Source organism: Hypomesus nipponensis, chromosome 21, assembly GCF_054491055.1.
Source record: "Hypomesus nipponensis isolate SF chromosome 21, ASM5449105v1, whole genome shotgun sequence".
In the NCBI taxonomy this organism is placed as follows: domain Eukaryota; kingdom Metazoa; phylum Chordata; class Actinopteri; order Osmeriformes; family Osmeridae; genus Hypomesus; species Hypomesus nipponensis.
This window is the reverse complement of record NC_140381.1, coordinates 4,481,689-4,495,671: the sequence shown is the minus strand read 5'-3', so window position 1 is coordinate 4,495,671 and position 13,983 is coordinate 4,481,689. Positions and strand designations below refer to the sequence as shown.

General features: G+C 48.6%; 1 protein-coding gene and 1 long non-coding RNA gene across 3 annotated transcripts; one reads left to right on the top strand and one right to left on the bottom strand.

Moving 5' to 3' along the window:
- Positions 1-356: 356 nt before the first annotated feature.
- Positions 357-2,214, top strand: LOC146237551 (uncharacterized). Its single transcript, XR_014740581.1, has 3 exons — positions 357-708; positions 1,006-1,073; positions 1,591-2,214. It is a non-coding gene; the product is annotated as an uncharacterized LOC146237551 (long non-coding RNA).
- Positions 2,215-2,325: 111 nt separating this feature from the next.
- On the bottom strand, positions 2,326-13,802 carry pdcd4b (programmed cell death 4b). 2 transcript variants are annotated; one of them, XM_084685420.1, is made up of 12 exons: positions 13,727-13,802; positions 12,979-13,094; positions 12,138-12,467; positions 9,985-10,079; positions 9,436-9,549; positions 9,070-9,291; positions 5,139-5,236; positions 4,285-4,399; positions 3,736-3,843; positions 3,476-3,586; positions 3,199-3,338; positions 2,326-3,064 (listed from the first exon to the last, which is right to left on the bottom strand). In XM_084685420.1, exons 2-12 carry the CDS (start codon positions 13,019-13,021, stop codon positions 3,004-3,006), a joined length of 1,437 nt encoding a protein of 478 aa, XP_084541546.1. In that variant the 5' UTR covers positions 13,022-13,094; positions 13,727-13,802; the 3' UTR covers positions 2,326-3,003. The 2 variants fall into 2 exon arrangements, with proteins under 2 accessions (XP_084541546.1, XP_084541547.1); XM_084685421.1 differs by lacking the exon at positions 13,727-13,802 and adding an exon at positions 13,690-13,722.
- Between the last annotated feature and the right edge of the window lie 181 nt (positions 13,803-13,983).

The window sequence follows — 13,983 nt, the reverse complement described above, 5'->3', positions numbered from 1 at the left end:
CTAGTAACATTTGAAAACACTGAACAGACAAATTATCAATTGAAAAAACATGAAATGTTATCCCAATCACCATTAATAATCAAATAATTTAAGAGACGTTTTCTATTGCATAGTTATGTGCAAACTCTCCCACTAATTTAAAACTAGACACTACAATGTTCTGTGTAACGTATGTCTAAGGTATTTTCCTGTACTTTTTTCCCCTTCATCAAGTATTTTATTTAGTATGACTGATGATGCACAATTCATAATGTGCTTCGTACTATGCCCTCTAGATGGCAACAAAGCAAACTGATCTGGTCATTCGAACCGTAGAAGCAGAAATCGCCAGCTGACAGTCACGGAAGTGAAGTGAACACGAAGCTTGAGCAGAGAATATCTAATATGGGGAGAACCATAGATATATCAGAGAATGTCTAATATAGAGAGAACTGCCACTCTTGGGAATCTTCCAGGTTCTGAACTAGTTGAAGTTCCATGTGAGGGCGCTAACGAGCGACTACCATCAAATCTGAGATTTCTCAACGACAATGAGGCGAAAGAGACAAATTTAGCCGTTTAGCTCCATAGACTCCCATTCATTTTGCACTTGACCGCGATCACTCCCAGTGGAACTCTTGTGGAACTGCAACACAATTCGGTACAATGGGGCAGACTCTCCTTAAACAGGCTCTGGCTTGAGTGTTGGCTTGGCAACCTGTTCAAGAGGTAAACGAACTATCTAATGTGTCTAGACACATTTTATAAATGTATTGTGTTGCTAGATAACATATTAAAGTATATCTTACATGTTGTTGAATCGCAGCAACATTGCCACGTGAATAGTACCTTTCGTGCAAGGCCGTTGCTTGTGTTGGACTGCTAGTAAAGCTTATTAGCTGGCGTCTTGATAACAAATAAGCCAGCAACATTTTAATTCTTGTAGCTAACTTGAGTAGACTATGCATTGGTGTCTGACCATTTTGTTTGATAATGTCAAGTCTTGTATTGTTTGTTTTTCTGCAGTTAGTACAACGCGAAGGACAAAATGCCTGAAGTCAAATCGATATTTAGAGAAGTTTTGCCGAAACAAGGTCAGTAGGCCTATCAACGATATATAGCTACTACGTCTCCAAGTCTCCAAGCATAGACTGAGGAAAAACGTAAAACGGCTCCGGAGCCGTTTTACAGCTGACAAGTATTCTATAAGGTGCAAAACTCGCATGTATTAACCACTGTTATTGTGATGGACGGTCTCCATCAGAAAGTTTGCATAGTATAATATGATTTAATGGAAAACAAGCTTGAAAGCGAAAGCTACATAGCGCTGCTCTGGAACCTTTCTGCAGCCGTCATTCGAGACCATGAATATCTCCTTTGTTTACCAGAATCTTAGTTATCAGTACATAATGTGGTCAAGTAGTTATAACTATACTTAGTATTGTCAGTGTCTGGTTAATTGTACAGTCTTTGTTTAGGATCATAACTACATTCTAGGTCCATGTTGCCAACCCGTCTCCTGTGTTTACATTTTATGAGACAACTTAATCCAAAATGGACCAAAGCTCTTTTATCTTAATTCTCCTAATCTGTCGTGTTTGATCTCTGCAGGGCAGTTGTCGATCGAGGACGTCCCCACCATGGTGCTGTGTAAGCCCAAGCTGCTGCCTCTGAAGTCGGTCACCCTGGAGAAACTGGAGAAGATGCAGCTGGAGGCCCAGGAAGCCATCAAGAAGCAGGAGCTGGCCCTCAAGGAACAGCAGCATTAGACACAAAATGGAGGACGACACAGAGAGTCGAGCTATGGGGTCGATCCAAAATGGATGGCAGTCAAAGTAGGATGGATGGCGACCGGCCGGAGAATGTTCAGACATTCCGGTCGGAAAAAAAACCTAATATTGCAACATATCACTTTGGCTTGTGTTTCTGCTAACAGCTGGACACAGTTGAATGGCTAGGTGTATTCATGGAGTGTGATTGTCGTTAGTGGTTTGAAGTTCTTCCTGAGGAAGTATTTTGTAGATAGGATTGGTTGTGATCTTTTATCTTATACAGAAGTGGGCCTGTAGTTGCTGCATAGTGGCTTGTTGGCTTCAGTTTCAACAGCAGACCTTTAAGATCAAACTACATATGCTATCCTCACACGTCTTGGGAAGAAATGTTGAATGTTACATTCCAACTTTTCCATTATCATCTTTTTTAGTTGTTTGTTTTAAATTAAAGTGTTTAACCCAATTTCTTCCCATTTTTTTCTTCTTAATACAACTACAACACAAACAATCTTTCAGTTGTATTTGTCAGTTAAATATTTCATTCACATCAGAGATTTTACTAATCACAAATTAATTGTACTTATATAGCAATTTATTGAACAAACAAGGAGCAAGACTTGGTACATTTCACACACCAGTGTTCCCCACATATAAAAATATAACACTCTGGAGACCATTTTGTGAAATTATCCCAACTGGTTTTCTTTGCATTGTACGATCGTCTTGGTTACATAGTTGCCTTGGGTAAATTACATCTTTGTGATATATTTTTCATAAAGGGGAGCATGACAAAAAGAATAAAAGGGGAGGTATTGCTTTGAACCAACTTTGAACCCTTTTTTCATAATTATAAAGCTTAATACACAAGACAAGTAATTCCAGTACAAACACTGCTTTTTTTTCTTCTTCTTTTTTACATGAAAGAGGGAGTGGCAGTGAAAAGGAAAAAAGAAAAACCTGAAGTAATACTAAACATGGAATGACAGTCATAGCTGATAGGCTTGGTGGCACTTTCTGTGTTAGCTTATATAGTCAATCACCTCCTTACCAGAGGTGTGTCGTCCATTTCTTTTTGTTTCTTTTTACAAAGTGCCATTTTTAAGACCCTACCACCTTTTTTACATTTTCAGAAATATACATTCTTTTGACAGGTAAAAGGAAATCTTTTTTTGTTGTTGTACCCAACTATTATGACAAAATATTGAATAAAAAGTATCTTCAGTACTCAGAACTTCAGGCACAAAATGGCTCCTCAGTAGCTTTCAAGCTTAAAACGACCACCGTCTCCCTCGCTCACAAATCTCTTTCGCCCTCTGAAAAAAACAAAAAACAGGTAGTAATTAACTTCAGTAAAACGTGTTAGTCTTTTTTTCTCTTACGAAAAAGTCTACACTACAGAAATCAAGAAAGTACACACAGCATTTTTTTAAATCTACTTTGTTCTTACCGACTGGGACAGATATCTCTAAGTCTTTCACTGATCAGTCCAGCGCTGAAACTATTATCCACAAATTGCTCCAATATGAAATATGCACGAGGAACATCAATGTTGATTTCAGCAATGTCCATGTAAACTCTTTCATACCCCTGCCAATCAGATAAGCATATTATGGAAAACTATTTCTCATTGAAAGTGCATCACATCATTATAATAAAATACAGTATATTTTTCAAATGTAGAAAATAGTGCAGTACTACAGAGTGACCACCAGGTGGCACCGTACCCTTCTCATTTGGTCTGCTGTGATGATCGTGGACACCCACAGGAACTTCAGCAGCTGCAGAACCATTTTGAAGGTTTTCTCTCCTTTGGATTCCAGGACCATTACTATAGCCTGACCAACAACAAACACATGAGGATAGCCCGATAAGCTTCCAGGGACAACCAAGGAGCAACCTGAACATCCAAACTGAGGAGGGGCCCTGGGCAGTGCCTTTTAGACCTGGAGGGGATGGGATCGCCCTGCCATATGGACCAACTCACCTCGTAGACAAACTCGTGGTGGAAGTGAGGCACTTCTAGCTCTCTCAGACACCTCTCTGCCTCCTGGGAGTCTCTTGAAAGCAGGTACTCCTTCAGAAGTAGGACCATCTAGTAGCAAGAGAAAGAGAGCGCAAGAGAGAGAGAGAGCGAGAAAGAGAGAGAGCGCAAGAGAGAGCGAGAAAGAGAGAGCTCGAAAGAGAGAGAGAGCGAAAGAGAGAGAGAGCGCAAGAGAGAGAGAGCGCAAGAGAGAGAGTGAGAAAGAGAGCAAGAGAGAGAGCGAGAAAGAGAGAGCGCAAGAGAGAGCGAGAAAGAGAGAGAGTGCATGCGAGAGAGAGAGAGTGCGAGAGAGAGGCATTAATATATGTAACACACACATACATAATGCACTGTTCCGTTTGGTCCCCAATGAGGTTCGTAGACCTATCTCAAGGTGTGAAGGGGTGATGATCTGATTTGTCAATACAAATGAATTTGGATCGTGTGTGTTGTCCTGTGTGTTTGCCTTAGGCTGAGCAGGTGTGTGTGTGTGTGTGTGTGTGCCCTCCTCACCTCTTTGATGAGCTGTGAGACAGGTCTCTGGCCGCCGCCTGCGCCCCACAGGTTGTCTATACGGAGACCCCCCATGCTCATCCTCAGTAGCACCACAGCTCGGTCCAGGGCCGCCCTGTGGTACGCAAACAAACGCACCCCACGTTAGAGGGAACAGGGCATCGTCTGTGGCATGGTACCATCCAGCAGAAACAATGTAATATTGTGGTTGAGATGTTATCTTTGCACTGTGGTCGAGATGTCATTATAGTTCACCATGTCTGGGAGATGCGGTTCCTAAGCCTGGTAAATACAGACCTTTCCTTGACTCTGTTAAACACTGTTATCCACTTCTGATCCTTGATATTCTGCTGTGCTTTCAGTTTGCACCATTTGGTACATTCATTCAATTTATTATTCAACCCCTTTTCCCCATTCCACCCCCTCTCCTCCCTTCTGCAACTCTAATTCTCTTAGTACTACCCTTGTTCAGCTAGCTTGCCTGTGTGTAGATTCTCCTTCATTCCGTGTCCTGATGCAATACAAAAGACAGGGATCATTTTATGACATAACCTTCCACACTCCACGGCAGTTAGCCTGTGGACTCAGGCGGCCCCACCCCTACACAGCATCTTCAGGCCCTCCCTAAACATCACCCACTCCAAGAACACCGTCAAACACTGTGACGCAATCTCAAAAACATTTCCATGATCCTACCACACAGAAATGTTTATGTGTGAGAGAGAGAGAGAGAGAGAGAGAGAGAGAGAGAGAGAGAGAGAGAGAGAGAGAGAGAGAGAGAGAGAGAGAGAGAGAGAGAGAGAGAACAAGGGGGTTTGGTTTGCACTGGGCAAACATCACGGGTGCTGGCGTACCTTGCGTGTTCACAGTCGACTTTGCCTTTGTATCCTTCAATGTAACTTTTGGACAGGATCCGGTCCATGACGGCCCTGGCAATGAATTGGCCAACCAGCTAAAAAAACAACAACAACACACACACACACGTTAGTTACATAACTTCAATTCCCGTGGGGCGGGGCCATCGTCACACGGGCCTCGGAAGCAGGTCGCGACCTTTACATTGTGTGTGTGTGTGTGCAGTCAGGTGTGTGTGTGTGCATTCCAAAAGGTACAAACTTTAGCACCTTAATTGTAACAAAGTTCCTAGTCCAAGAAATGGTCTTTTTTTTTTTTGCTGCTGTCAAATTTCAAATAAGACGAGGTTTGCCATTCGGACTGACCACTCCTACTTAAGAGTGAGCCTGGAGAGAACTTATGATCCTCTAGGACTCAAGGACAATAATCCCTGTCGAACAAGTTTACAGTGCAATGTAAACAAAACCAAAAAGCACAATGTCCATAAAGTTAAAGTGTATTTGGCTTGTTGAAACACTGCTGGTTGTTAGGGACAAGTGACAAACACTGGCCTTGTGATACGCTTGTTGACAGAGAGAGTATGATACAAACAGAGACAGAGAGTGCAAGAGAGAGCGAGAGTGAGTGCAAGAGAGACAGAGACAGAAAAAGAGAGAGAGAAAGAGAGAGAAAGAGAGAGAGAGAGAGGGGTTATACAGTTCTACTGCATACAAAGCCTTTGTTGGCTTTTGATTCTGAGCCATCAAGACTGTTGACACTCACTCTTGATTCAAGAGGGAGGCTCAAAGAATACGTCAGGGGCAGACTGGTGGAGAGGAAAAGCAAGCCACGGACAGAGAGAGAGAAATGCCAGGTAAATAGAATTAAAACAACAGAAAATGAGGGGAGAGAAAAAGATAAAAGGAGACAGCGAGAACTGGCTTAGTGAGAAAAGAAAGGAGAGAGAGAGAGAGAGAGAGAGAGAGAGAGAGAGAGAGAGAGAGAGAGAGAGAGAGGGAGGGAGGGAGGGAGGGAGGGAGGGAGGGAGGGAGGGAGAGAATGAATAACTCTTTTTTGCCTCCTACGCTGAGCTAGCAGTTTGGTAGTGGAGAAAGACAATGGAGAGATCTCTCGTGAGAGATCAGAAACATACCCCTGCTACTGCCCCTCCTACAGCCCCTGCTACTGCTACAGCCCCTGCTACTGCCCCTCCTACAGCCCCTGCTACTGCCCCTCCTACAGCCCCTGCTACTGCTACAGCCCCTGCTACTGCCCCTCCTACAGCCCCTGCTACTGCCCCTCCTACAGCCCCTGCTACTGCTACAGCCCCTGCTACTGCCCCTCCTACAGCCCCTGCTACTGCTACAGCCCCTGCTACTGCCCCTGCTACAGTCCCTGCCCCTGCTACAGCCCCTGCTACTGCCCCTGCTACAGTCCCTGCCCCTGCTACAGCCCCTGCTACTGCCCCTGCTACAGCCCCTGCTACTGCCCCTCCTACAGCCCCTGCCCCTGCTACAGCCCCTGCTACTGCTACAGCCCCTGCCCCTGCTACAGCCCCTGCTACTGCCCCTCCTACAGCCCCTGCTACTGCTACAGCCCCTGCCCCTGCTACAGCCCCTGCCCCTGCTACAGCCCCTGCTACTGCCCCTCCTACAGCCCCTGCCCCTCCTACAGCCCCTGCTACTGCTACAGCCCCTGCCCCTGCTACAGCCCCTGCCCCTCCTACAGCCCCTGCCCCTGCTACAGCCCCTGCCCCTCCTACAGCCCTTGCCCCTGCTACATCCCCTGCCCCTCCTACAGCCCCTGCTACTGCTACAGCCCCTGCCCCTGCTACAGCCCCTGCCCCTGCTACAGCCCGTGCTACTGCCCCTGCTACAGTCCCTGCTACTGCCCCTCCTACAGCCCCTGCCCCTGCTACAGCCCCTGCTACTGCCCCTGCTACAGTCCCTGCTACTGCCCCTCCTACAGCCCCTGCTACTGCTACAGCCCCTGCTACTGCCCCTGCTACAGTCCCTGCCCCTGCTACAGCCCCTGCTACTGCCCCTGCTACAGTCCCTGCCCCTGCTACAGCCCCTGCTACTGCCCCTGCTACAGCCCCTGCTACTGCCCCTCCTACAGCCCCTGCTACTGCCCCTCCTACAGCCCCTGCTACTGCTACAGCCCCTGCCCCTGCTACAGCCCCTGCTACTGCCCCTCCTACAGCCCCTGCTACTGCTACAGCCCCTGCCCCTGCTACAGCCCCTGCCCCTGCTACAGCCCCTGCTACTGCCCCTCCTACAGCCCCTGCCCCTCCTACAGCCCCTGCTACTGCTACAGCCCCTGCCCCTGCTACAGCCCCTGCCCCTCCTACAGCCCCTGCCCCTGCTACAGCCCCTGCCCCTCCTACAGCCCCTGCCCCTGCTACAGCCCCTGCCCCTCCTACAGCCCTTGCCCCTGCTACATCCCCTGCCCCTCCTACAGCCCCTGCTACTGCTACAGCCCCTGCCCCTCCTACAGCCCCTGTTACTGCTACAGCCCCTGCCCCTGCTACAGCCCCTGCCCCTGCTACAGCCCGTGCTACTGCCCCTGCTACAGTCCCTGCTACTGCCCCTGCTACAGTCCCTGCTACTGCCCCTCCTACAGCCCCTGCCCCTGCTACAGCCCCTGCCCCTCCTACAGCCCCTGCCCCTGCTACAGCCCCTGCACCTGCTACAGTCCCTGCCCCTGCTACAGCCCCTGCACCTGCTACAGTCCCTGCTACTGCCACTACTACAGCCCCTGCCCCTGCTACAGCCCCTGCTACTGCCCCTGCTACAGTCCCTGCTACTGCCACTACTACAGCCCCTGCCCCTGCTACAGCCCCTGCTACTGCCCCTGCTACAGTCCCTGCTACTGCCCCTGCTACAGTCCCTGCTACTGCCCCTGCTACAGCCCCTGCCCCTGCTACAGCCCCTGCCCCTGCTACTGCTACAGCCCCTGCTACTGCTACAGTCCCTGCTACTGCTACAGTCCCTGCTACTGCCCCTGCTACAGTCCCTGCTACTGCCCCTGCTACTGCCCCTGCTACAGCCCCTGCTACTGCCCCTGCTACAGCCCCTGCTACTGCCCCTGCTACTGCTACAGTCCCTGCCCCTGCTACTGCCCCTGCTACAGTCCCTGCTACTGCCACTACTACAGCCCCTGCCACTACTACAGCCCCTGCCCCTATAAAAGCGTCTGTCTTGTCAGGACGTCGGATACATATCACACTGAAATGAAATGTTTATTTCTGAACAGCATGTGCTTTTAGTATAAAGTCCGGGTAGTGGCTGGTAGGAAAGGTTGTTTTTTTTGGGATTGTAGCCCAAAAGTTATGTTATGGAACATGGTGTTTTGTTATGTAATGCTACAGTGTGCCTCTGGAACGTACGTTTCAGACACAAACACACCCCCAATGTACACTGGCTTTGCTAGTTTGTGTATGAACACACACATATCATGCATGCAGGAGTACACTCACATTTGCTTGCCTAGAACATACTGTACATACTGAGATCCCCCTCCCCCCCCACACACACACTCAACATCCAGATCACCCCCCTCCCTCCACAGACGCTCCACCTCCCTTCCCAGACTCACCCCTCCCTTTCTCCCCTCTCCCCTTACCCCACTCCCTCCTTCAACAGACTCTGCGCCTCCTTCCAACCTTCCCCTTTCCCAGAATCACCCCGCCCTCCCCACTCACCCCCCCCTCCCCACTCGCCCCCCCCCCACACCCTCCCTCCCCCACCACACCGCCCCCCCATCCCTCCCCAGACCCTCCCTCACTCCCTCCTCAAACCCCCGCCTCCCTCACTCCCTCCCTCCCCAGACCTTCCCTCCCCAGACCCCCCCCCCCTCCCTCCCCAGACCCCCTCCCTCCACCCCTTCCCTCCCCAGACCCCCCCCCCCTCCCTACCCAGACCCCCTCCCTCCACCGTTCCCCAGGCTCACCTGCGGGGCTCCCGGGGTGTCCAGCACCAGGTCGGGCAGCTCCCGCAGCAGCTTGTCAAAGGACTTCTCCACGTCCCCCCGGGTGAGCACCGGGCCGCACAGGTCGGCCAGCAGCCTGGAGGTCAGCTCCCGGTGGCTGGCCTTGGCCTCCAAGGCCAGGGACACAGCCAGCATGGGCACCCCGCTCCGCATGGGGCCCAGGTTCAGCTCGCCCAGCAGCTCCTGGAGACCATGGGGAAGGGGGGGTTGTAGTGTCAAGAGGTTGTAGGGACGGTGTGTTTCTGTGTGTTCGAGCGATATTGGGCGCGTGTGTGTGTCCGAGCAATATTGGCCATGTGAGTTGAGGTTTCGTCTCGGCCCGCTTACCGCCACTTCGTTGGTGTCTCCGTGCTCAAAGTACTCCTGCACGATGGGAGTGAGCGTCTTCTCAAAGTCGCCCTCCTCCAGGGGAGGCACCAGAGCCTCGTAGACACAGCTCTCCTGGCGCCCCGCAGCAGACACAGCAAGCACAGGCACACAATCAGCCACACATTCGGACAGGTCATAGCTCACATTTGAAAGTTTGTTTTCAATGGTGAGTGGGACCAGCTTAAAAAAAAAAAACATATTTTAACGGCTGCGTATTTATAACTAAAAACGCAGCCGTTCAAATTTTCTAGGGGTGGGGGGGGGGGGTTAGATTTACAGTTTTCAAAAACGAAATAATACCACAACAAAAAAAACTACACCCGTGGACTCAAAGGTCGAATTGCTTTCCCTGGTATCAACCTTATTGTTCACTTAATCTATGCCTTGCACCGCATTCGCTGCACATTCCTATGCAAACACGGCAGGATGCCAGCCGCCCGTACAAACGCTGGCACATGTGGTTCCCCTCGGGAGGCAGACGGGCCAACAGCCACGTGGGTTCAGTACCTGCGCTTCGTCGTAGTTGGGGTCTTTCACGTCCACCTCCTCCAGGTCGTACACTTCTCCAGGGGGGCCCCACACACCTTTGCCGCCCGCCCCGCCTACAGACAAACCACAAGGGCAGGGTTAGGGACTGGGGCAGGGCTATAACCCTTTGGACGATAACAACAACATCAACAGTCGTCTGGGTGCCTCGTATTTAAGAGATGAATATGACCTTTCTACTGTATATGTTCCCCTGGATCTAGAAACTGGATTTAGAAAGCCTCTGTGCCTGAGTTTCAGTACGAAACGTGCTGCGCTGAAAATGCTCACGGTCGGCTGTGCCCTGAGAACCGAGAGGTGCTCTCTCACACAGAGTTCTGTACTCATAACACAGCACTCTATAGACTCTTGACAGGATGTCTTCAACACACTGAAACCTCAGACCACAGAGAACTGTCTACCCAGATAGACATGCATGGGTAAGATATGAGAGAGAGAGAGAGAGAGAGAGAGAGAGAGAGAGAGAGAGAGAGAGAGAGAGAGAGAGAGAGAGAGAGAGAGAGAGAGAGAGAGAGAGAGAGAGAGAGAGAGAGAGAGAGAGAGAGAGAGAGAGAGAGAGAGAGAGAGAGAGTTTTTCTTTTACTGCAGAAGCGATGCAAGCTACAGACCTGTTCGAGGGCCTGAACACAGTCAGCGATCACTGGTCGAGTTTCTCTAGTCAACAATATTACGGTGCACCCACTTTGGGGCTCATGTGGCCCAATTTAAGCCCCAGATTAAGCAGAGAGGGGTGGGAGTCACAAGTGTTATACAGAGCCTAATCTGTCGATGGCTGACGGGGTGGTAGAAAAAACAGACTGCTGACTATGTAAGATGCCCCCACCCCCTCCTTCCCCACCCACATGCTGGGTGGCATGTTACAGCTTCTCACTAAGCCCCGCCCATCATGTGACATCACGCTTAGTCCTCTTTATTTTAACCGCCCCCCCCCCCCTCCCCTCCAGCCCCCTTGAGCCTATGTTACTGTACAGCTCCAGCACGGAACATAGTGTACCTCTCCACCTCCGTCGCCGTGGGAGATTCCAACCGCGCCCCACCACCACCACCACCACCGCCACCGCAAAATCCTACATAATACTTCTGTTACAGTACAAAATCTACTCAGGGCTTTTTCTCATTCCTTGCAAGGAAGGACAGAGGGCAGACAGACTGCTCCACAGGGCTGGGGGTCTGTGCGTCAGTCAAGGCAGTACAGAGAGGTTACACAACCAAGCCATGTCTGCAGAAGGGTGCCAAGGGAGAGGGGCGTTTGACATTTCCCACTGACCCAGTAATGAATGCACAACTTACATTATACGTCCGGTCTACTGACGTGTCAGCGTTATTTATAAAAGGTGATTAGGAAGGAGGATTTTGTTTGTAAACAGAAGGTGCCTGCGAGCTTAATTTCAGTTTTAAAACAAGTCCACGTGCAATGTAAACAAGGTCGTGGGGGAACTAAACTCACTGGGTGAATGTTGACAGCTCAAGGTCACAAAAAAGGCAAAGCAATTCTCAGAAGACACAAACAGACACGGTTTATTAAGACACTGTGTATAACAGGAAGCATCGTCTCTGTTATGAATGCCCAGCTTGAGCAAACTGCACGAGCAACTGGTTAAAAAATGAATAACCAAAGATGCCAGTGAGGTGACATTTTTACAATTGTGTCGTCAGCCCCACAGTCTCAAGTCAGTGTCTTCATCAAAACACACTCCAGAAATTTCCAGAAAAGCACAGCAGATGCCAAAATTAGTTAAGAGTGCTTTTAAGTAGGCATGGCCATTTGTCTCTATGCTAATTGGATTAGCACTGGTCAGTAGGTCACACACACACACACACACACACACACAATGACTCGTTTGTATATGTCATTGTTAAAATCACAATACAGTGTGGATATGTAGGTTACATGTGATTAGAAGCCCAGATTGGTCTACATGTGAATGCTACATGTTGTTGCATGCTCTTGACCGTTGGAGTGATTGAGTAACGACAGAAAGTAGCCGACATCCTTAAAAAACAAAACAATGCCGTTAAAGTTCCATTACATAAAATAATTACATTTTAAAAAAAGGTCTCCCAAATCAAAATGACATTGGCAAAACAACCAGTTTCCTATAAACTGTGTTTACCTTTCTTGGGCAGGCCTCTGCCCTTGCCAAGACGAGACTTCCTGTCCAATAGCTTGCTCTTGGGGCTGGTGGGGGGCGCGGCCGGCCCCCGGGAAGGATCCCCGTTGTCGCTGAAGGAGTCGCCACGGCCGGAGTCCCTAGAAGAGGTCTTCCTCAGCCTCCGCTTGGCCTTGGCCTTCAGACGAGCCTCGTGGAGGCTGGAGGTCGGAGCCAAGATCCAGTTGCCGTTGATCTCGTTGATTTTTTCGTTGTTTATGGTGCCGTTGGAGGCCATCCTGGTTTCGCCGTTCTCCTCGCCGGAGAGGAAGGAGTCACTCATGTCATCAGCCTCTGACGATGGGTGAAGTAAATGGGAAATTAAATGAGGGAAGAATTTGACAACACTATGGCCTAAATGACTGATTCAAAATAGTTAGGTAGGCCTATGTATCGATTTTTGGACACTTTTGTGGTTAGGCTGGAAAATAAGTGAGGATGCATAAAGTCTTTGAGTCCACAAAGCTTATTGTGTTATGCTAATTTAATTGGTGATTGTTTTTCTTACTAACTGTCATAAACCGTAATACGCGGTTTACCAGATGTTTTCAAAGTGACCCTCACTTTAACGCACCCTGCACTTATGGCGAACTGATTTGAGTGTTCACTGGATTATTAAAATTGTACAATCACGCTGATTCAAAACATGACATCACGTTTGTTGTCGAATCAATACGTGAGATACTGCAACTGAGTTTCAACAACACTGCAGCATTTTACTTCCGCAACAAAAATCGAATCGGTCTGACTGCAGAAATATAGCTAGGCAGCTGATGAAGCATTTAAACTGTTTCAAAACACTTACCCACGGGGTTTGCGTTCAGCCATGTTTCGCAGTCAGTTGCCATTGTGTTTTTTTCAAAAGGGAAAATAAGAACTTGGAGCGGAAATGCGTGCAATTGATAGAATGTCTGCCGATATCTGAAATGATAAATGAATTAACATGCATCCCCATGATACACGACATGCCCCGACATGCAGATCGAGCTAGCTCACACGGATCCTTCACCCCAAGCATACATTGATATGTAACAACAGCCTGTTCAACACTCAATATGCTAATATGGTTGAACATATGCTTGACTAATATAGCTAGCTAGTTAGATGCAGTGTTGTGTAGCTGCATTAATGTACATGCAGCAACGCTGCACTGCAGACAAGACATGCTCGTCGTTGTTGTTGTGTACTCTGCACAAATGAATGGCAACGAATCACACAAATACTTAAATTGGTAAAGTAAGCTGACGAAAACGACGTCAAATTAATTTACGATAATGCATAAGCGAGTTAAGGTGTAAATAATTTGCATTGTTGTACTCGGATGGACCCGTATGACAAAAGTTTGCTGACTATAGCTGTATTGTTTTTGTCTCGCAGCCAAGCGACAGGAAAATGCTCAACAAAAACCAAGATGATTTTTTCAAACACACTCCTAATAAATTTCAGAAGTGCAGAGCAATATACATATAACATTATAACATTTAAACTACTCTACGCGTCGTTGCCAGCTTCATACCTCTTGCTTTTGAATGACCAACTGAAAAATCACTGACCGTGTCTGTCTGAGCTCCAAGTTGATGTGAATGCTGTTGTTTTGGTGTGATCTACCCAGCAACGTTGTCACGTAGGATGATATTGACTATGTCTGATTGGTTCACTGGGCGGTGGTACCACCAATGGAAATTCAGAACTACGTTTGGCTTCTCGCATTTTCTGTTTGGTTGGAATGCAACCACAATGTGCTGCCCCCTATCGTTCGTTCAGAGGGACATAGTTGACTTTTATGTAATGAAAATGTACATTACTGTAC

Coding starts and splice junctions, on each gene's coding strand:
- pdcd4b (XM_084685420.1), bottom strand. CDS start 13,021: ATGGCAACTGACTGCGAAACATGGCTGAACGCAAACCCCGTGG. Junction 9,550..9,984: donor CCAACTACGACGAAGCGCAG/GTACTGAACCCA, acceptor GCGGGGCGCCAG/GAGAGCTGTGTCTACGAGGC. Junction 9,292..9,435: donor GAGACACCAACGAAGTGGCG/GTAAGCGGGCCG, acceptor CATGGTCTCCAG/GAGCTGCTGGGCGAGCTGAA.